Raw genomic sequence first — 22,188 nt, forward strand, 5'->3', positions numbered from 1 at the left:
CACAGGCCTCTTGTTTTAAAACATTCACAATTAGTACTTTGAAAAACCAGTAAAATAAAATTTTATTTTGTAGTTATTTCCAAAATTGACAGAAACATCAAATACTCCAATTAGTTGCACTGATTACAGAAAATGTTCATAACCACTTAATAAAAACTGTACTTTCTCCTAAAATAACAAATTTGGGATGGACATACTAAATATTTTAATCCATAAGCATGAAAGATTAACAGCCAGAGGCAAACAAGGACTGAACTGTCAGTTGGACGTTTTACTGAAATGGGCCACTCCTGAGGCATTCATCACTGCCTCTCTGGCGAGGCCAGCAGCTTGAGTCACCTCCCTCACCAGCCAAGGTGCTCCTCCTGTGTGTCCAGAAAGGCGTCACGACACAAAAGTTCAGATTCCACAGCTATAGGGAGGTGTGACTTTGGAGTGAGAAAGTGGTTTTCAAAGCAAGAACCAGATGAGGAAAATCTTTATGTAAGTGACAAGAGTTTTAGGAAACGAATGTACGAAGCAGAATAAGTTACAAACGGAAGAAGTGCTGCGCCCTCCTCCTCTTCCTCCTGCCTGACGGGCTCTGCTGGCGGACAGCCTGCTGCCGTGTCTGCCTGGTCCCCACAGTCACAGCATCTGGGGGGCCTCATCCAGTCCCTCAAACAGGCCTGCTTGGACCCCTCAGGCTCGTCCTGGATGAGAAGGAGGCAGACACCCTGCGAAAGAGATGAAGCTGGTCTGATCCAAGTGCTTCCCTTTTCCTTCCTGGACCGTGAGTTAAGAACTCTGTGTTGCAGATCCTTTTGCCTTCCTGCTGCCTAGAGGTGGCTGTCCCCGCTGCGCAGCCTGTGGGGGGGACACGGGGGAAGCTGCGGTCTTGGCGGCACCCACACCAGGCTGGCGAGGGGCTAAGGAGGACGCGGGGCCTCCAAGCGGCCCTCAGGAACGGGAGATCTTGTCAGGAGGCATGAACCCTGTGTCCCCAAGGGCCCTGAGAGCCACTCGGCCATCGGGCCGGACCACCAGGTGGGTAATGCTGCCGTTGTTGAGGGAAAGGCGGAGCCATCCTTCTGGAGGGAACTGCAGCGCCCTGAGGAGAAGAAAGAATGTGCTAGAAACAGGCCAGGTGGGCCAGGTCTCGACAAAGCTGAGGGTCCCCCACCCCAGATGAGAAACCCCTGGTCAGACTTCCAGAGGCTGGATCCAGCATCTGTAAGTCCCTCCTGTTTTCAGATGGGGTTTCTCAGAGAAAGGAGCTGCCAGGCAGATGTCAACCTAACAGTCCAACAAGGGGTAGGGGAGAGTCCAGTCCCTCTGAGATGGGGATCAACCACGCTCGAGGCCTGCAGGTAAGTCACAAGCACACTGGTTAATAAATGCATGCAACTTAACCTGCTTTCCCAGTGTAACCAAAAGGGGGCAGAGGGCAGCCAAATGGTGCAACAGGCCCAACCTCGACCCCTGGAGTGTTTTCATGCTCTTAAAAGTGCTTTTGAGGCACAGTTAGTATTTGCTGAAGAGCCCAGCATGAGTACAGCCTCTGTCCATGTTACCAGACACTCTTCCTGCCCTAGAACTTTGGGGTCGACATGCGGCAGCCCCGTGGCTTGTCTCACCACTACTCTGTCAAGAGTTTTACCGACTTAAATAACTACCTACACACTGCTTTTCAAAATCTCAGCATCACACTCACCACTTTAAAAAACTCCTGAGTTAGGGGGCAGGTTGCCCTCCCATTTCCTGGGGCAGAGGCCCTGGCTCCCAGCAACCCTGTCTTTAGCACAGGCACCACTGCTCCAAGCCCAGTCATTTCTGGCCCGTTTTCAGCACTGGGTTCGCCTCCCAGTGATGCTGGGTCAGTACTGTCCTGGGATATGGAAGGATGTGTGTTTTACACAGCCCAGAAGTCAAAGCTCAGGTGGCTGGCTTCTGGGTGTTAAAAGCAGCACAAAGGCTCAGGCTACAAGCCTGCAGCCCAGCCCTTCCTCCCAGCAGCATTCGACCTGGCCTGGAACCTGCTCTCCCAGCATGGCGCTTCTCGCCTGGAGCCGTGTGTGATATCTGGACAAATGGGCCCATGTGAGAAGGGGGATCCCCTCAGCTCCTGAAGCACCTGCCAAACAGCTTCTAATGGATCCAGGGGAGGCAGGGTTACAGTTATTTCACATCTTGCTCTACGTGGGATTTGGTCAAATACATGAGCACCCTGCTGGCCTTTCCAGGTCCAGGCCCTCTGTGACTCATGGATGTGGCTCAGAGCAGGCATCACTGTGAAGGCCTGGAACTTGGTGGGGCCAGGACACAGGGAAGTGGTTGGCTGGCTCCAATGACAGGAGCCCCTGGAGAAGCTCCCGACTTCATACCCTGGATCAGCTGGAATAGGGAAGTGACTAACATGCTCACAGGTTATAATCCTGCACAAACAGGTCCGTGAGCCCATAATTCCAAAAAACTTCCAGTTAATAAGCTAAGGGAAATACGAAACTATGAGGCAAACATCGAGTAACCATGGCAGCATGATCCAGTGACAGGTGCTAAACCAGTCACTGCATGTCAGGGAAATGGGATGTTGGCGTATAAAACGTGACTTTGCAGTGTGAGCAGCCAGCACATAGCGCCTGAACCAAGCAACCACAACATTGCCAGGGAAAGACTGCCAACAGAGGGCACTTGGTCTGGTCTATTCCCACCAAAAACACAGTCATGAGAAAACTGGACTGAAAGCCATTCTACCAGACCACCAGCTGGAGGAGACACGCTGTGGCTGGCAAGAGGGGAAGTAGGGCCAAGGGCATCCGGCAGGACCCCTCACCGGCACACGATGTAGCGAATGACATTGGCGTGGCAGATGAAGATCTCATAGCTGTCCTCCTGCTGCTTGGCGTCCGCCCGGTGGATATAGTTCCGGAAGGCGGCCTCGATCCGCGCTCCATCTTCATAATACTGCTGGGGGCAGAAGAAGGAATCGTGCGTATGGAGGCAGTGTGGGCCCCGCTGCTACCAGGAGCCCAAGGGCAGAGAGGAGGCTGCTCCCCACAGGAGGCTGCCCCGGGGGGAGTTTTTTTTTACCACAGCCTCTGGCTTCCAGTGAGACACGGGGGGGTCGGGCTCGATGGGGGCGCCTTCCCTCAGCAGGTCTGTGCTGACCTTGCAGACTCCTGCAGAGAAGCACAGGACTCAGCCCCTTTAGGAGCAGCCACCCCTCCCTCCCTGCTGCTGGGCACCTAGGGTGCCTAGCACTCACCTGGCAGGTGTTTGCTGATGATGTCAGTGGTTTCTACCGCACGGGTCATGGAGGAATGGACGATTTTATTAAACTTCAACCCCAAGCTTGCAAGTCGGAGACCAGTTAGTTCAGCCTGCTCACGACCTTGAAGGTGGAATACACTGGAGAATTACAGGTGGTGGGAGTTCCTGCTTGTTTCTACTTCACAAATACTTCAGTCCTTACCAAGCACCATTAGGGCTGGGGGACAAAACGGGCAGCCCCTCCCAGGTCTTAGGCCTAAGGAAGAAGTCAGGCTTTCAACTGGTAAAGTCAGTGAGACAGACCAGCTACCTCCAGGCCCATACAGAAAAAGCATCAAAAACAACGGCCTCAAGGACTTCCCTGGTGGCACAGTGGATAAGAATCCACCTGCCAATGCAGGGGACATGGGTTTGATCCCTAGTCCAGGAAGATCCCACAGCTGCAAAGCAACTAAGCCTGTGCACCACAACTACCGAGCCCATGCTCCTCAACAAGAGAAGCCACTACAATGAGAAGCCTATGCACTGTAATGAAGAACAGCCCCCGCTCACAACTAGAGAAAAGCCCACACACAGCAACGAAGACCCAGAGCATCCATATATAAATAAATCTTCAAAAAAGAAAAAAAAACAACACCCAGCCACGGTTCAGCGTGGCTGAAGTTTGGGTGGAGTCCTGTTTACTATTTCTGGGTCCATTACACTGTTCTTACTCAACTCTATCCAAAGATTGGGTTTTAATGCTCCAGTGACCAGCCGTGCAATCACTACAGGCGTCAACATGTGAGGACGGACAACCAGCACTGCTAAGGTCTGGGTGCAAATACAAATGCTTTTCCTCAAATGTATCTTAGAATCCAACTGAAACGCCCTTGGAGAGTCAGTTTCAGCTGGACATGTGACATCACAGATGCAGCTTTACTTCTATCTGAGCCTGAGGACAGGCCACCAGACCCTTCACACAAAAGGGTACTATCTCACTCAACAAAGAAATTTGTAAAAATGTAAACTCCTTCTCCAAACACCCTGCGTTTCCTGTCTGAGGGACTTCTCCTGTGGATACAGGCACACAAAGACCAAGGTGGGAGGATGTGCCCAGCAGCACCATTCACAGTAGCAAGAACCTGCTACTGGGCGGGGCCCTGAGACATGCTACCGTTTATAAAGCAGCCTTTGAAGCTCTTCAGCAACTAAGTCAAGTCATGGGGCACCGGGCGGAGCCACCGCAGAGCACCTGCAGGCAGGATCCATCATAATATTCTTAAAGTTGAGGGGCCTCCCGGGTGGCTCAGTGGCAAAGAATCTGCCTGCCAATGCAGGAGATATGGGTTCAATCCCTGATCCAGGAAGATCCCACATGCTGTGGAAGAACTAAGCCCACGTGCCACAACTTACTGAGCCTGTGCTCTAGAGCCCGGGAACCGCAACTACTGAGCCCATGTGCCAGAACTGAAACCCACATGCCCTAGAGCCCGTGTTCCACAAGAGAAGCCACTGCAAAGAGAAGGCCGCACACAAGTACAGAGCAGCCCCCACTCACCACAACTAGAGACAAGCCTTCACAGCAACAAAGACCCAGCACAGCCAAAAATGAATAAATTTTTTAAAACTTATTAAAAAAAAAAAAAGGTTGAGAGCATTTTCAAAGTCTGTCTTGAGTCAGATTAAACTGATTATTACTATTAATGACAAAGCTCACATCTGGGCCAAGAACACCTGACACAGGTCCAAGGAGGCCTGCCTAGCGGATCAGCAGACAGCCCAGCCACATACCCAGGGGCGTCAGCGTGCGGTCCTTCTCCAGGGAGGCGTCCACATGGTACTGCGAGTGCCTGATGAGGAAGATGTGCCGTGTGGCCTTGGCCTTGCAGTGGTCCAGCCTGGACGTCAGCTCCTCTTCTCCAGACTCTAGATTCCTCTTCCGCAGGTTGACCAGGGACAGTGGTTCTCTCCTGATGTTGAAACACAAGACGGCGTACTCTGTGCCCCTGCTCACAAGTCACCCCTAGTCTTTCTGACAGAGAGGCTTCCTGTGTTGGGAGGTGTAGGGGAGGAGCCAACGTCCTCTGTTCTCGGTGCTAGGCCTGCCCTGGGCGGCTTATCTGGACAGACAGATAAGCAAAGCCTCTGTGCTGTTCATGTCCTTGTGAGGAGACAGACAGTCACAGCAAGGGGACCAGTAACACAGATAGGAGGAAGGAGTGGCTGTGGGAGGGCAGGTGGGACATGCCCACAGGGCGGCCTCGCTGACAGGGATGCTGTGCTGCCCCTTAGCAGCCACTGACCGTGTGGCTGCTTACGCTCAAAATCATAAAAATTAAGTACAATTAAAACTCCCATTTCCTCAATCACACAAAGCACATTTTCAAAGCTCAGCAGCAAGTGGGACAGTGGCCATCACATCAGACAGGGAGAAGAATGTTCCTAGTATCACGGGAATCCCCCTGGTTGGCCCTGCTGGGTGCTGGGAAAGGGCCGATGGCGGGGGTTGTGGCTGGGAGGGTGCAGCAGTAGCAAAGATGCTGAGAAACGATGTCTGGTGAAGACAGGCTCTGTTAGCTCATGGACCAGAAGTCAGTAGAAGTTAAATGTCTGTGCGACTGGCAGAGCTGGGAAAGAATGTACTCTGCTAAGACAGTGCTGGAAGAACAAGTTTTGAGGGAAGTCATGGTGAATTCAAGGGTTCTGCTTGGGCCATGTGAACCTGGGGTACTGTAACATAACCAGGCTGAGATGCCACACTGGCAGTCGTGGGGGAGCTGGGGCTTAGCCAGAGAAGACCTCTGGTACCACAGGCACAGATGCAGGATATCACTCTCCTTACTCCCTCATAAATCTGGACTTGGCAAGCAAATATAGCATATCAGCCTCAAACAAAGCTGAAGTCTGGCTCTCCCTCAAGTAAGTCCTTTAACCTCAGAGTGACCATTTCTTTGGAAAGGCCCAAGAAATTAAGAAGATTGTACTGATGTTTAAAAGGGACATGACCTCAGCCTAATCATGAGAAAAACAGACAAATCCCAACTGCAGGACATTCTACAAAATACCTGATCAGCACTCTTCAGAACTGTCAAGGTCATCACAAGTTAAGTCTGAAAAACTGTCAAAGCCTGATTGTCATTTAGGATCCTGGGAGAGACAATGGACTACAAGTAAAAACTGAGGAAATCTCAATAAAGTATGGACATCAGTTAATAATATTGTACCTATACCGGTTCACTGATTGTAACAAATACCCTATGTTAGGGTAAGGTGTTAACAACAGAGGAAGTTATGTGTGGAACTCTAACAAAATAGGAACTCTACTGTCTTTGCAACTTTTCTGTAAATAGATTATTTTTAAATGAATTTATCTTTAAAAATTAAAGGTTAAAAAGGATACCTCTTAAGTTCTCTATACAATGAGGCTAACAATAAACATTAGTTCTGTGCCCTACACTCAAAGTGTTAAGTAGGAAAGAGCTGGGACTGGGTAAACCATCCCACAACCCAGAGCAGTGCCATCCAATAGAAAGAGAACACCGGCAACGTATGTTATTTAAAATTTCCAAGTAGCCACATTTACAAAGTAGGAAGAAACAGGAAAAATTTCAATAACTCACTTTATTCACTCCAGCATATCAAAAATACTATCGTTTCAATACAATATTTTAAGATCTGCACTGCTTTGGTTTTTAAATTTAAGTTAACACTAAGTAAGGCTAAAAACTGCTTCCTGATCACAGAACCCACCATTTCCAAGTGCTCTATAAAAATACTGACAGCGCGTGGCCGGGGTGCCTGGGACCCCTGGACCTCATGCTCCTACTCAGTATGTCAGCTGGCCCTGTCCCTGCGCGGCCTCCTCGCAGAGGCCCCTTCCAGAACCCACCTCCACCTGACCCTCTCGGCAGTATTCCAAATATGGAATTAGCATGCCGTCACCCAATCTGAATATTCATGAGTTGAGAGACAGAAACAAGGACGAGAGCCCTATTAAGGTCCAACCCCTCCGTTTAGGGCTGAAAACCACCACTCCGGGCATCCCGGTACTCCTTCGTCAAAACAACCCCCTGGGCAGACAAGGAAACTGGCGCTCAGAAGAGTGGTCGAGGGAAGCCTCATGTCTGCAGCCAGCCTCGCGGAGAGAACCGAAAGAGAAACCTGCACGCAAACCTGCCCCGCCCATCCCTCCGTGGGACCCACCACACCGACCAGACGGGAAGGTTAGGGCCCGGGAAGGGCTACCGCCGCTGGCCCCGCACCTGTCCCAGTTGGGGTCCCAGACGCCGGGCCCGGGGCGCGACGTCCCCGCCCACGCCGGGGGCTCGACCACGCGCGGCTCCGCGTCCCCGCCCGCGCGGGGCTTCCCCACCGCCACTGCCGAGAAGAGCACAGCGGCCGAGCCTCCGGCCAGGCCGCAGGCCGCCAGCTGTAGCGCCTGCCGGAACGCCATGCCGGTCAAGTCCCGCGTCGACCCCACACGGGCTCCGCGCAGGCGCGCTCGGGTGTGGACGGCGTGCGGCGAGGGACACGCTTCGTCGGACGTACGCTTCCGGCCGGCTGGCTGCGCGGGAGCCGCCGCGATCGCCTTATTCGCCGCGGTGACTTCCAGGGATAAAGGCGGAGCCGGGTGGTAGGCAGTGGTTCTGAGACTTTTGGTCGACTCGCTGCCGGAGGCCTGCTGTGCGACTCGTTTCTGCGGTTGAGCGAGGGCTCGGACGGAGCCCCGGTTGAGCCGTCTGGGCAGGGACCCGACCCAAGTACTTACACCTGCACCTGCGGAAAAAGCCCAGGTGGAACCCTCGGATAATTTGAGGTTCTGGTTCAGATGAATTAGGACACTCCAGCAGGGTTTGCTGGTTGCTTTGTTTTTACGGTGACAAAATACACATACTGCAGAATTTACCAACGTAACCGCTTTTAGGTGTACAGCTCAGGGATATTAAGCACGTTCTCTTTGTTGTGCGATCCATCTCCAGAACTTTCTTATCGTCCCTAACTAAAATTCTGTGCCTGTTAAAACACTAAACTCCTCAGCCCTTGGCATCCACCATCCTGCTTCCTGTCTCAGATCGACTGCTCCAGGAATCCGAAAGAAATAGAGTCAAACAGTATTTGTCCTTTGGAGCTGGATTATGTCACTTAACAACGTCCTCAGGGTTCATCTGAGTCATCTGTCAGAATGTCCTTCGTTTTTAAGGGTGAATAATATTCCACTGTATTGACGGACAACATCTCTTCATTCATCAATGGACATTTGGGTTGTTTCCCCATTTTAGCTATTGAGAATAATGCTGCTGTGAACATGGCATACAAACGTCTCTTCAAGTCCCTGCTTTCTGTTCTCCTGGGTGTATACAACTAAATGGAACTGCTGGATCATCTTGGCAGACTTAAATGGGGAAGTGATATCCGATTTACATTTTAAAGTCACTCTGGATTTTGAAGAATGAACGTATTCCACAGAAATACCCAGACCTCTGCATGAACATGGTGTCTTAAACCCATATATTTATGTCTCCTTCCAGAAGGTCACTTATGAAAAATGATAGCAAAAAAAATTTTTTTTAAAAAGGACAAATTCAAAAAGATGTGCTTGAATTCACAGAAGAAACCAAGCAAAGAGATCAGCTGACAAAATTTTGAAAGCTGGAAATCAGATTGTTATTGATCTGAGAAGATGGAATATTAATTGCCTTCACTGAGGGAAGCCAAGAAGCAAGCGCATCCAGTCCTGTGAGTCTGGAAGAGCCAGATGAGTTACAGGTGCTAGCCCCAACAAAACCGGGTCCCTGCGTGGCCAGCCACCACCAAGGACGGCGTCACAAGTGCAGCCGTGTACAGAAACCTTCCACAGAATGTCTGAGTGGCTTTGACTCTTTTAACAATGATACACATCCAAGTACTTACAGACATTTCAGGTAATCCTGATAGGGTAAAACAAAGATCAAATCAACCCTGAATATTCACTGGAATGACTGGATAGAGCCAACTTATTGAAAAAGACCCTGATGCTGGAAAAGACTGAAGGCAAAAGGAGAAGAGGGGACAGGGGATGAGATGGTTGGATAGCATCACCGACTCGATGGACATAAATTTGAGCAAACTGTGGGAGATAGTAAGGACGGGGGAGCCTGGCATGTTGCAGTTCATGGGGTCGCAGAGTTGGACATGAGTTAGTGACTGAACAACAACAAAGATCAAATAGAAAAAAAAAAAAAAAGAACCCTGGGAAAACAGAAAACAGCACACAGGACAGAAGAAAATTTTAAAATATATACAGTTGAGATCCCAAGGGATATTGTATCCATGAAATAAGGATGGGAGACTATCAGGAAGGAATGTTCTAAGAATGAAAAACTAGGGAAGGAGGGCTAATGTAAATAAGCAACAGGAGAGTAGACCCAGTGGAAAGGGTGGTATATAGGGCCTCTCAGAAGGTCAGGGAAAGTCTGGTCTAAGGGGCCCTTGCCCTATGGGGCCAAGTAGCTAAACGGTTGTATTGTGATATATTTTACCACAAATTTTTAAACATTTAAAAAATTCCAAGAGCAGTCCTCTGGTCACTCATTTCTATCAAAACAATAGCAATTATTCTGAGAAATTAAAATCACCACTGAAAATGCTACATTATAGTTTATTGTGATCCTAATTCAATCCAAGGTGACAGGAGAAATCATCTCTGCCATATTTAAGTTTCTAGGGCAGCACCACCTGAGGACAGCGATTGCCTTTTTAAAACACCATTCTGACATTAAGACATTTCTGTTTCTCCATCCATCATGTTCGAGTCATCTTGAATCTCATGATCTAGAGCCCGGCTGGCTTATTTCTGTTCTCTCAGCCCACCCCAGTCATCAGTATGTCTGACACCCTCTCCAGGTCATCTTCACTTCCCCAGAGAGGCCAGGTAGGCGTACCAGAACAGAGCCGCCAAGTTTGCAAAAAGCACCCGGAACTGCCAGAGAGAACAGATGGTAAGGTGAAAAGTAAGAGGAAGGTCCTGGGCATACTCATCAAGTATGAGGCCCCCAGGACAGTACTCATCCACTGGTCAGCCCATCCACCCACTGTTGGATTTACTGAGTCTTTACTTTGCATGAGGCACTGTGCTTGGGCTCCAGCAGAGAGGGTGAGGAAGACAGTCCCCCTGCCTGATGATGTTAACTGGACAGTAGGGAAAACACTCCTTCACTGATCACTTCAGCTCCTGGTAGGCCTCTTACCCCAGGACCAGACATCATGTGGGTAGCTTCACCCGGCTCTTCCCTGACAACTCCATGACCAGTTCACTCAGACCCATCCTGTTGCCACTATCTGCTTCAATGATCTGACAGACGTACTCCCACCTAAAATCACCTTTAGTTAATTACTGAGTCTCCCCTGCACATAAGCTCCAGGAAAGTAGCAGTCTGGCCTATCTCATTAATTGCTCTAGCCCAGAGTCTACAGCCACAGGGCATAGAGCAGGTGCTCAATACATATGTGTTGAATAAACTCCCTGCCGCTTAAGCACTCACCTGCAACCACCTTTTAGGGAGCTCTCTGACCCCAAGCTTGCAGTACTGCCCCTAAGCTACTCAGAAGGATTCTATTTTCCAGCCTCTCTACTCTCATCCACAGGCCCCTCCACATTCTCAGCCATTCTGTTTTCTCATGTCTTTATTTCATTCTCTATATGCCTTAGAACCTATGGTCCATATCCCCGGTTTTCTTCCCTTCCTGTTCCTCAGTTGTACTCCCTTGAAAAACCACAATCCTCCCTGCTTCTCACCTGCCCCAGGCCCCTGCACAAAAGGGTCTTTAGCCTCTGCTGGCTCCCCCATCTCCAATCAGCTTCCTCTCCTATCTTTCACAATGCCAAGCCGACCACTACTTTATTCCCCTCAAAATACCCATCAGCCTCCCCTGCCCTTCCCACCTCCCTCCTAGGTGTGGCCGGGGGTTCCCAGTCAACAGTGACCTCCTCTCCTCTGCTCAACGGGAAGAAGTGTCTCTCTGCTTATGTGCCACTCCCATCCCCACCCCTCTCCCTGGGGCAGCCTGGGGTGCTGTGTGCCTGTCACATGGCCACTCTTCCAGCTGCCAAACCTTCTCCTTCCCTGGACCACTGCTAACTACGGTTTTGCCCCTATGCTTCACAAACTTGTAGTTAGACTTTGTAGTTTATCTTCTACTTTTTCACCCACTCAGTCCTCAACAATCTGGCTTCAGCCCCATCAAGCCACTGAAATTGCTCTTGGAAAGGTCATTTAAGCTAATGGAGACTTAGCGATTTTTATTTTAACTTCCAACAACATCAGCTACTGCTGTCTCTCACTGCCTCTGGTCTTCTGCTATCCTTGGTGTGTGTGGTGTGTGACTACCAAGCCCTCCCTTCTCCCCCTTCCCACCCTTTCAAGGTAGCTCTTTCCCAAGGGGGCTCTTGCCCCGAGTCTCTTTCCTCTATCTAAAGCAGGGTGGAAACCAGCTTTTATGAGCTAATTTCAGGTAGATTACTTAAGTAGTGTGCAGAAAAATGGTAACACAGCAGGCTGAGGCCTGGGAACTTCTGCAAAGGCCTGTTTGAGAGGTTGGTGTCTGGGAACTTGGATGTGGGTTTCCACCTTTCTCCAACTGATGAGAATGGCTCCCTGGGCCTAGAGTGCCTACAAAATCAGTGTGGCTGAAGCTGAGTGGCTGCTCTCCTCTCCGGAGTCTAGAACTCTGGTGCAGGCAGCAGTGTCCATGTGCCAGCCCCAAGTAAAACCCTGGGCAGAAATATTGCCTTGGCTGATTTTGTGGGTAAATGATCGCTTGCCCCCAGTAGCCCTCAGGGCAGGGAGCATGGGGCACCTACAATGGCGTCCCAGGATCCAGTCGCACATCCCTTTTGTGTGGCCCTAATAAATCTCAGCTGTGAGCCCGTCCACCTGGCAGTGGTCTTGAGACCCAGTCACAGGTGAGCTATACTGGGTGTGAGGACAGTGGACAATGGCAGGGCCTTCAACCAACCGGAGGGTGGCCCCTCAGCTGCCTGCCTAGGGCCAGCGGCCAGAGGTCAGTGAATTGGTTCATGCCCAGACACTGTGCCCCTTACCACTCAGAGCCCGCCCCCGCCTCACTCAGGTTTGGCTCTGATGTCCCTGCGGGTGAGGCTGCCTTGGGCTGCAATCTAAGGTGGGGGATGGGGGTGGGCATCCAACCCTAGAAAGCTGAGCACAGCCTGGGATGAAGGGGCACAGCGTGGACCCAGCTTGGGCCCCCCTGTGTCGCTTTGCCTCCTCAAATCCAGTAATGGTAACAACTTGAAGCAGAGAGAAAAGCCTTGGGAGGAATCCAGAACCTGGGATGACCCAAGGCTCAGGAAAAAGGCTGGGCTCTAGGGGAGCTTGAAGCCCCCTGTGGCTCCATGCTGGCAGCTGGCTGGCCTCACCTGCACAGGGATATAGTTGATGTTAATAAACTGCACAGGTGTCCACACTCGCCAGTTCATCCGCAGCGCTGGCCAGAACCCGCTCTTCATCTTGGCAGCGAAAGCGGCGGTGTCCTGCCCCTGCAAAGGTGGGGAAACGCAGACCATGAGCAATACCGGCCTTCTAGGCGAAGGACCCCAAAGCCTAACTCAATGATTTCTTTAAAACTTCATGTTTTGTTCCATTTATATGGACATAGCACATGCATGTGCTTGATCAGTGATACAGCCAGATGAACTAACAATCCAATAGGAAGATCATCGGAACAGTGCTCTCATTGTGTGTGACCTTTGCCCGAGACCCCTGAGAGCTGAGTTGATGATGGTGTGATTCACACTGCTGGCCTGGGCACCAGAATTGCAGCTGCTGATGGCTCAGCTGTCAGTTCTTTCCAGAATAACCTCTGAAGTTGATGCATTTCCTATCAAAACTTGTCAGGAGTTCTTTTTAAAAAATAGACCCCAGTAAATGATTCTAAATGTCACCTGGAAGGATAGATGCACAAGAATACCCATCTTGAAAAAGAGTAAGAAAGGAAGGCTTGCTTTACTAGAGATTTTTAAATTCTGTACAGTTAGGGCAATTAAAAAGTCTGGTGGTGGCAGCGGTGGTTTCATCGTTAAGGTGCGTTGAGACTCCATGGACTGTAGCCCACCAGGCTCCTCTGTCCATGGGATTTCCCAGAATACTGGAATAGGTTGCCATTTCCTCCTCCAGAGGATCTTCCCCACCCAGGGATTGAATCCACATCTCCTGCATTGGCAGGCAGATTCTTTACCGCTGACCCACCCAGGAAGCCCATAGACCGAAGTACATCTCACACTATATTAAAAACACATAATACTACAGGAAAGCATAGGAAAATATTTCTATTATCTTTGGGCCTATCAAAATGTACAAAATAAAATCATAAGAGTAGAAGAAGAAAATATAGGAAAATATTTCCAGTATCTTCCTTTAAGGAAGCCTATGAAGGAAAAGACTAGAAGATTTGAATACATGACTTTTTAAGCTTTTGTATGGAGAAAGACACTATAAGATACTTTATATAACTTACACAAACATTTTTATGAACTTAAAACAAACACCTAAAAATGGTAAAAATATCTGTAACTTTTATTTGGCAAAGGATGGATATCCTTAATATGTACAAACATACAAGAAAGAAAAAATGCAAACATTCTAAGAGGAAATGAGCAGAGTTAGTGGAAGAAATACAGATAAGCATATAGAAAGACACCCAACCTCATAAAGATACAGAAAATATTTTTCACCTGACTTCCTGGGTTGGGCAGTGATTAAGAATCTGCCTCCCAGTGCAGGGGACACGGGTTTGATCCCCCGTCCGGGAAGCTTCCACATGCTGCACAGCAACTGAGTCTGGCACCACTACTATTGAGCCCACATTCTAGAGCTGGAGAGCTGCAACTACTGACCCTGCGTGCCTAGAGCTTGTGCTCCACAACAAGAGCTTAGAGGTCTCTGGGATCACAAAGCTTGTGTCTGAATCCTGACTCAGTGACTCACAGTTACAGCACCTTAGGCCAGTATTTACCCTGTAAATAACTGAAGGCCTCAGCTTCCTCAGCTGTCAAGTGGGTTGATGTTAGGCTCAAAGACCTGAAGCACTGGATGCAGAGCTCAGTGCTCAAGAGATGTCAGCGGATGCTATCATTCTGCACCACTGTAGGGAGGACAGACAAGGACAGCCTTTTTGGATAACAATTCTAGGAATTGACCATGAAGGAATCCCTATACAACAGGGACAGGCACACGTCTGGATCACAGAATGACGGATGTGGAAGCAGCTTGTAGTGTGTGTGCCGTATGGAGAGTGTGGTCTCACATGTGTCATTATGTGGTGGGAACTTTATGTGCCTTGGTAACATTTGCCTTATCCGTGTAGGGTATTTATTTTTTAATGAAAATATACTCACTTCCTATCTGGAAGGAAAAAATAGGGAGAAACTGCTGTGGTACCCTCAATCCTAACACAGGCACCCTTTCACTTTCTCCTATTTGATTTCCTAAGGACTTCCCAGATATTTCTTTTTACTATCAGGGACTTATTAGGAATCACAGGGAAGTTTAAACATCTTTCCTACCTCCCACCAGGGTCACTTTAGACAGCAATGGGTGTTCTCCTTACTAACAAGAACTTGAGATGTGGTTTCAAAATAAAACCCAAGTGAGAAGTGTTTACTTGCTGTGATTGGTTGAAATAAATTACTTCCAGGGCAGAACGTGACACATCTCAGCACACAGAGGACGGAAAGGAGATGGTGAGGGTGGTAGGTAGTGGGAATAAGGTTGGGTGAACACACCTCTCAAGTTTTCCATTGCCATGTTAAGTCTATGCTGATAAGTTAACTCTTCAGAGCACTTGTGATGTCCACATCCCGAGTGAGCACAGGGTTCTGCAAGGTCCATGGACCCCTCTGGTGTCTGGTGAAGCCCATGCATCCACTTCCCAGAATGTTTTGAAATGTATAATAAAATATGTGGGAGTACAAAGAAATCAATTATACTGAAGTATGGGAGTTGGTGACAGACAGTGGGGCCTGGCATGCTGCAGCACACGGGGTTGCAAAGAGTTGGACACAACTGAGCAACTGAACTGAACTGAATAGCTATCGAAACATTCAGAAACATTCTTATAAACCAGTATATGTGCTTTTTCACTAACACATTCAGTGATAAGACCTGCTGAAAGGTGTAAGGAGTGATGAGCATAAACAATACTCTGGGGTAACTGTGACAATGGACATGTGACAGCCCTCTCTACCTGGGACGCTTACATCAGGCCAACAGGTACTGCTAATACTACTGTGCTTTGCTTCTGATATTTCATAGAGGACAATGTGAAACTTCAACTTGACTGAAAAGTTCAGAGACCCTCTGAATTCCAACCACATTATCCTTATGCCAAAGAATAGCTGGCGTGCATGAGCGCTAGAGACCGACCTCCAGGAAGTTCATGACAAGGAAGAACAAAGACAGGAAGGCGGGTGCGAAGAGAAGGCGGTCCAGGAGGAGCCTCTTGATGCTTGCCAAGGGGACCTCGGAAGGGATCCAGCGCTCCATCAAGAGGTAGAAGAAGTGACCCAGTGGCCCTGTAAAAAAAAACCTGAGGCCCGCGGTGGGGGTGAGTTGGATACACCCTTCATCCTCAAACCCCAGATCCTAACACCTGCCTCCCTGGAGTCCCTCAGCACTGACTACAGAGGTCTGTGTGGCCCTTCTAGAAAACATGCTTTCAATGCATCTGCTCCAGGCATTCATTTTTGCCTCTGACAGACCAGGCTTGTTCGTGCTTTGCACCCCCTTGTCATCACATGGCTGGCTCCTTTTCAATACTTGGCTCAGAGAGTTCCTTCCAATTGTCCTGAATAATGAACCTACCGCTGTCCCAGCCACTCTCTATTCCAGGCCCTGTCCATTTTCTTCAGAGCATTTATCACTGGATGTCATGGTCTCATTTGTTTATACAGTGCCCTCTCTTCACCCTAGAAGGTAAATGCCGCAAGACAGGATTGTGTCTATCTGTTCACTGCTCTGTCTGGACAGGGCCTGGCTCAGAGAAGGTGCTCGGCAAATAAACAGAAGCATCCCGGGTGTCAGAGCTTTTTATCAAACTCTCTCCGATCATTATCAGGGCTGAGATCTGGTGCTGTGCACTGGCTTGTCTGTATTATTTTTCATTCCAAACAGCACAGTGTACTCAGGAAGAAAACTGAACCCTGCCACCATGTCTACTGGATCAACAGATCTGAGACTCCATGAAATCCAGAACCAAAAGATGAGCAGGGGCCCAGGGGCCTTCCAGCTCCACAGTGCCAAGCCTTTAAAAAAGTGGTTTTCCCTCGTCTTTCTCCACCCTTTCATGGAATGTTAACTGGCCCAGAGCAGGGCTTCTCAGGAGGAAGAGAAACAGAAAGTCTTGAGGATGGAAAACTGTGACTGGATAAGGGGAATGCATCAGAATCACTCCCAGGTGGAGGGATTACCACCCCCTCTTTGGAGGGATTAGGACTTTAAATACATTATGGGAAAAGCTGTGATGAGTCAAGTTAGCATGCTTACAATACAAAAATGTTGTTTGTGAATTTTGAATTGAAAAAAATCAGTCCTATTGCAAAAGATTTCTAAATAATCCATGTATACAAACAGTGTTGTTGGCCAGAGAACTCGGGGTAGATTTAATAGATAAAACTTCTGAATCTCTGTGCTTTTGCGATTTAAAAAGTAGTTCAGAAATGACAATTTTCAGGATACCTAAGGATTTCTTTTCTGAATGGTTATGCTCTGAATTTAACAACAGAAACTAACTGGTCATATTTGAGTCTGTTTCCCTCTTTCAGAGTCTTTGGGTCTTGAAGTCTGATTTCAGGTTTAGATGCCCTCAGGCCTCTCAGCTCAATTACTATGGCCACCCTCACCCATGCAATTCAAAATAAAAACCAAATAAAACTACAAAACAAGTGAAGCTAACGTATATCATCCAGATTTTTCTCCCATGATGACTTCAATGCTTTTTTAAAAATTACTTTTCCAAATTAGGTAATTCCAGGTGTTGATATCCTAGCTTTGTCGCACTTAGCCTGCTACTGAGTAAACCAGTCCCTTTATGGAACTCACCCATAGATGGCATATCTGAGAGGCCCGCTGACATCTAGCTTTTGAGAGCAGTTTTCTTTTTTCTGCTGCTTCTCAATCAACTGTGCCAGGAAGTTCCCAAGTGCTGACAAAATGCCACTGTGGAGAGAGGGGTATTCAGAAAACAGAAGTGAACTACCGGGGCTGGGGGGCGGATATCTATTCCTGCACATAACTAGCACAGTGGTTCGAAGAACATGCTGGGGATGGGTGGAGATGAACCCTTATCAGAGCAGCGAAATGTAAGTTCCCTGCATGAAAAGGTGGAGACGGCAGAACTTATACACACACAGAAGCATGGTAAGATTTCCAATCGGTGGGTTGTATAAGTGTCATACCTGGATTGTGATGCTATCACATAATTTTGGAAAAAGTTACCCTGTTTAGTTATAAAAGGCAACACAAGGGTTCCTTATGACGAAAATTTTCTGTATTTTGACTCTGGTGGTAGACACACAAACCTATACATGTGACAAAACTGCATAGAACTTAACACCTACAGTCACAGAGGAGAACAAGAAAAGCTGGGGAAATCTGAATAAGTCCTATGGTCTGTTATCTATGCAGTGTCCTGGTTGTGATACTACAGTTTTACAGAATGTTGCCAATGGGGGAAATTGGGGAAAGTATACAAGGGATCTCCCTGTGGTGTTTCTTACAACTACATGTGAATCTGGGGCTTCCCAGGTGGCGCTAGTGGTAAAGAACCTGCCATGCAGGAGACGCAAGAGACACAGGTTCGATCCCTGGATCGGGAAGATCTCCTGCGGGAGGGACTGGCAACCCACTCCAGTTATTCTTGCCTGGAGAATCCCATGGACAGAGGAGCCGGGTGGGCTGCAGTCCACAGGGTCGCAAAGTCAGACATGACTGAAGCAACTTAGCATAAGCGCACATGTAAATCTACAATCATCACAATAAAACTTTCAAATAGAAAGGTGGAGGTGGGCCCAGCTACTTAATAATTGGTCTATATCTGCATTCTGAGAAGCTTTCTAAGCTGTAAAGTCCAAAATTCTTGGACGAGACAAGGAGCCTCTTGATCTGATCTTTCACTACTTCTTCCTCTTCCTCTCTCTTGGTTGTTGTTCATTTTCTCCAGGAACACAGGCCCATCTTCCACTCCACCACTATTAGATTGCTCCTCCCTCAGGACCTTTGCTCCTGCTGTGCCCTCTGATTCCCTTTTTTGTACAGCCTGTTCCTTCTTCAGGCTTCTATTTAAGTGTCACCTCCTCAAATAAAACTTCCCTGACCACTTTAGCTGTGTTATACATTTATCTACTTTTTGACTAGTTCTTCACTAGAATGCAAGATCCATGAGGGTAGGGACAGGACCTACTTATTTCAATCATCGCTAATGCTCCCCAGACAGGAAGGAGCTGTACACATGTATGAAAGGCTGTATTAATAAAAGGGGACAAACTTGTAAAACGGATTAACTAAAAGGAAGAGGGGATGTCTCATAAAATGTTTAGTACTCCAAATCAAAGGGCCCACCTAACTACAGCAAGGAGGGCACTGTGTCAGCTTTCTCCCAAATGCAAAGCTGTTAAGCATGTCTTAACACCTCCCACCCGGTCTAGCCTTCCTCGCCCTTCCTCAACCCATTTAGTCCATCTTGTGGTGGTCGTGGTTTAGTCGGGAAGTCCTGTGCGACTCTTACGACCCCAGGGCCTGTAGCCCTAGCCCGCCGGGCTCCTTTGTCCATGGGATTTCCCAGGTAAGAATACTGGAATAGGTTGCCATTTCCTTCTTCAGGGGCTCTTCCCGACAAAGGAACCGAACCCGGGTCTCTTGCATTGCAGGCAGATTCTTTACCGACTGAGCCATCAGGGAATCCCCAGCCTATCCTGGACTCAAAACAAGAGCAGGTACCAGGGAAGCCCCAGTCTAACCTAGCCTCAAAACAAGAGCAGGTACCAACGAACTGGAAGGTAGCTGCAGAACCTGCGCAGAGCCGAGCGGGTGACAGATGTTTCCCCCAGTCCCCTTTTACCCCGGACGACCGCTACATCCGGGGCAGAGGGGCCGGAGACCCGAGGTCTGCAGCAGGTCCTTCAGCTCGTGCACTTCTTTAGTCTGGTCCCTGGGTCCACATTTTAGGGTGTTTACCAGTTACAGCTCGGAACCAAATATACAGAACAGCACGTGCTAAGAGTTCTGGTTAATTTAAGGCATCTGGAGGGTCATTTTGACACACCGGGATTTTGCCTTCCACATTCAAACCCCCACGTTGGATGCACTTATGGGGCTGGGTCACCGGCCGACCGAGCTCTGGGCCGCGCCCACCCTCGCACCCCACCGGCCCCGTCTCGTCCCCTCCTCCGCCGCTCCGCGCAGACCTGGTGGCCGCTTTGGTGAGTACTGGGTAGAGCCGCAAAAGGCGCAGGTACTGGGAGAGTGCCCGCCGCGGGAGCGGCCCTAGTCCAGCCTCCGCCCGCAGCTTCGACGCCGCCGGCGCCATCGTCTTCCCCGGTCCACGCCCACCGGGGGCATGGACCCCACTCCTGGCTTGCCGGGCGCTGGGCCCAGGGCGCGGGGCGGGGACGGCCGGACATTTCCCGCCCCGCCGCGTCCCGCAGTGCCGCCGGGTACAGACCCCTGGATACGCAACGCGCACCTCCGCGCACTTTTCCCGGACTCCCTAACCGGCCACCTCCCCCTCGGGCGCCGGCGGCGATTGGAGCTTTGTGGGGCGGGGTGCGACGAGCCTCCTGATTGGGCGGTGGGGCGCTTCCGGCTTCTCGCGAGAGTCATTGCGAGCGCGCCAAATTTCTACAGGGAAGTGGCGGCGGCGGCGGCAGTGCTATGGTTCTGAGGAATACCGGGCGACTGCGCTCGGACCCGGGCGCGGACGGGGAGCCCAGCCGGTGAGACAGGTGGCAGGCGGGCCCCGAGGACCTTCCTTTCGGCCTGGCGGCGCAGCAGCGCCCCCTCCTTAGCGCGCGCGCGTCGTCCTTAAGCTCTGGCGAGAGCGCCTGGGGCGCTCCACTCGGCCGCCCGACGTGGGCTCCCGGTTGAGAGTCCGGCAGCTCTCCGAAGCTGCCCCCTCTCCCCGCCGTCTCCTTGTTGGCGCTGTGTCCGAGGCCCTCCGCCTGCGGCCCGGCGGCAGCGCAACGGGGAAGGGGCGGCTCTAGGACGGGGGCGGGGAGGAGGAACGCACCAGAGCCTGGCTCCTGCTGGTGCTGCGCTGCGCACGAGTTCTCAGGGTAGTAGCTGATGGTGTCCGGTCATGCTAGGAGCGCGCGGAGGCCTTGCAGCCTAACCTCCTGTCGGCGCTGCAGGCCCGCGGTCGGCGCGTCTTGTGCTGGAGTGAGGGCTGTGGGGCCGCAAGGGTCCAGCCCCACTGCCTCGCGCGGTCTCGGGGCGGCCCTGACCGCAGTTTCGGCGAGGCTGCGGAGTAAGGAGAACAGCTTCTGACTTAGTTCTAAGCTCAGAAGCCCTTAAAATTAAGATGTGACGGGGTTTTGTTCGTTCTGAAAGCTTTAGGGGAGAATCTCTTCTCTTGCCCTTTGTAGTTTGTAGAGGCTCCTTCCTCTGTTTTTAAAAACAGCACTGTCGCATTTCCAGCCTCACTCTCCTCTCTGTCTCTAATTTCTGGCTCTTATAAAGAACCTTATGATTACAGTGGGTCCACCCAGATAATCCCCATCTCAAAATACTTAAAGTCATCACACCTGCAAACTCCCTTTGGTCATGTAATATAACAGAGGTTCCTTGGATTAGGAAACAGACATCTTTGGTGTGGGGGCTGTCAATTATTCTCTACAGCAGGTGGCTATAATTTTTTGTGAAAAATAAGGGTCCTCATCTTGAAATAGATCATTCTGTTCTTCAGATGTAGGTGACCCAAGGAATATCTTCAGGCAAAGGAGTTTTTCTTAAGCAAAATTCTCTGACCACTTATGTTTATAAACTAATAACTAATGAATCATGTTACAGTAATTAAAGACATGAATTCTGCACAGGCTTGGTTCAGATCTTTTTTTTTCTCTAACTAGTCTCTGTTTTGTATATTTAGCTTTCTTAGACTGCTTTCTTTCTTAGACTGCACCATTCTAGACACATACATATTTTTTTCCCTCTGCTCATTGATTTAAAAGTAGCTCATTTATTTACATTAAGACAAAAAGTCATGGGGTATGGATTCTTAGCTGTACATTTTTGAGGAGTGGAGAATATAGTTGGCTTAACTAATAAAGAGGCCTTCAGCCCAAAATACACAGGGGCCAGAATCTCAGAACGGCAGTTTAAAGAAGAAACTATTAATAGCATTTGCTTTTTAAGTTGGAATGCCAATATGGTAATTATTCTGTTTTGAAGATGGATAAGCCATAATTATTGTATTGTATCTAAATGGGATCACACCTGTGAAATTAAAAAATTGTGAACAATTTGGGATTATTCTAATCTCTGGAATCAAAATAGATTTGGATAGTTCTGTTGATGGAAAGTCTTTGTCAAGTACTTAATTTAAGGTTTATGATAAAATCTGTATAAACAGTTATTTAACCCTAAGCAGAGAAAGGCTTGGGAGGTTTGAGGCAGATGTAACTGAGCTGGGAAGTGATTTCCCTTCTCAGTTGAGATAGTTCCTCTCACACTGAACAATGTTATATCCCCATGTTTATCCATATGTGGTTCTTCCAACATCCAGACTCAGGTGTTCCAGAAGATATATCATGCTTTTAAGGTACAGTTTATTCTACCACAACAGGTATTCCTATAACCCTAGTTTGTTCACATGTAGTTGGTAAACAGGAGAATATCAGTAAAATGTGGAGATTGTATTGGTTCATTTGCAGTTTTCCCTAGGCAAGGGGGTCAGAATCGAGTAGAATTA

General features: G+C 49.2%; 3 protein-coding genes across 4 annotated transcripts in view; 1 reads left to right on the top strand and 2 right to left on the bottom strand.

The window, feature by feature from the left end:
- Nucleotides 1–34: 34 nt before the first annotated feature.
- Nucleotides 35–9,560, bottom strand: PGAM5 (PGAM family member 5, mitochondrial serine/threonine protein phosphatase). Of its 2 annotated transcripts, none has more exons than XM_055550939.1 (6): nt 7,494–9,560; nt 5,023–5,201; nt 3,245–3,370; nt 3,070–3,158; nt 2,813–2,943; nt 35–1,090 (listed from the first exon to the last, which is right to left on the bottom strand). In XM_055550939.1, the coding sequence occupies exons 1-6, from the start codon at nt 7,682–7,684 to the stop codon at nt 940–942; spliced, it is 867 nt and encodes a 288-aa protein (XP_055406914.1). In that variant the 5' UTR covers nt 7,685–9,560; the 3' UTR covers nt 35–939. The 2 variants fall into 2 exon arrangements, with proteins under 2 accessions (XP_055406914.1, XP_055406913.1); XM_055550938.1 differs by having other exon boundaries at nt 2,813–2,946.
- Nucleotides 9,561–9,854: 294 nt separating this feature from the next.
- Nucleotides 9,855–19,956, bottom strand: PXMP2 (peroxisomal membrane protein 2). The gene is made up of 5 exons (XM_055550940.1): nt 19,688–19,956; nt 17,325–17,441; nt 15,651–15,813; nt 12,647–12,766; nt 9,855–10,189 (listed from the first exon to the last, which is right to left on the bottom strand). The coding sequence occupies exons 1-5, from the start codon at nt 19,807–19,809 to the stop codon at nt 10,121–10,123; spliced, it is 591 nt and encodes a 196-aa protein (XP_055406915.1). The 5' UTR covers nt 19,810–19,956; the 3' UTR covers nt 9,855–10,120.
- Nucleotides 19,957–20,095: 139 nt separating this feature from the next.
- The window catches only part of POLE (DNA polymerase epsilon, catalytic subunit), a 57,169-nt gene continuing 55,076 nt past the window's right edge, over nt 20,096–22,188 (top strand). The window contains exon 1 of the mRNA XM_055550113.1: nt 20,096–20,215. Coding sequence (XP_055406088.1) covers nt 20,154–20,215 — 62 coding nt within the window. The 5' untranslated portion in view covers nt 20,096–20,153. The remainder of the gene's footprint in view (nt 20,216–22,188) is intronic.

This window comes from Bubalus kerabau, chromosome 16, assembly GCF_029407905.1.
Source record: "Bubalus kerabau isolate K-KA32 ecotype Philippines breed swamp buffalo chromosome 16, PCC_UOA_SB_1v2, whole genome shotgun sequence".
Taxonomy (NCBI): domain Eukaryota; kingdom Metazoa; phylum Chordata; class Mammalia; order Artiodactyla; family Bovidae; genus Bubalus; species Bubalus kerabau.

Excerpts from the sequence above, each read along its gene's own strand:
- PXMP2 (XM_055550940.1), bottom strand. The coding sequence starts at position 19,809 with ATGGCGCCGGCGGCGTCGAAGCTGCGGGCGGAGGCTGGACTAGGGCCG. Across the intron at positions 15,814-17,324 it reads CTCAGATATGCCATCTATGG|GTTTTTTTTTACAGGGCCAC; the intron begins GTGAGTTCCATA and ends CGCGGGCCTCAG. Across the intron at positions 10,190-12,646 it reads TCAACTATATCCCTGTGCAG|TTCCGGGTGCTTTTTGCAAA; the intron begins GTGAGGCCAGCC and ends TCTCTCTGGCAG.
- PGAM5 (XM_055550938.1), bottom strand. The coding sequence starts at position 7,684 with ATGGCGTTCCGGCAGGCGCTACAGCTGGCGGCCTGCGGCCTGGCCGGA. Across the intron at positions 3,371-5,022 it reads CCGCACGCTGACGCCCCTGG|GTCGTGAGCAGGCTGAACTA; the intron begins GTATGTGGCTGG and ends TCCACCTTCAAG. Across the intron at positions 3,159-3,244 it reads CATCAGCAAACACCTGCCAG|GAGTCTGCAAGGTCAGCACA; the intron begins GTGAGTGCTAGG and ends GCTTCTCTGCAG.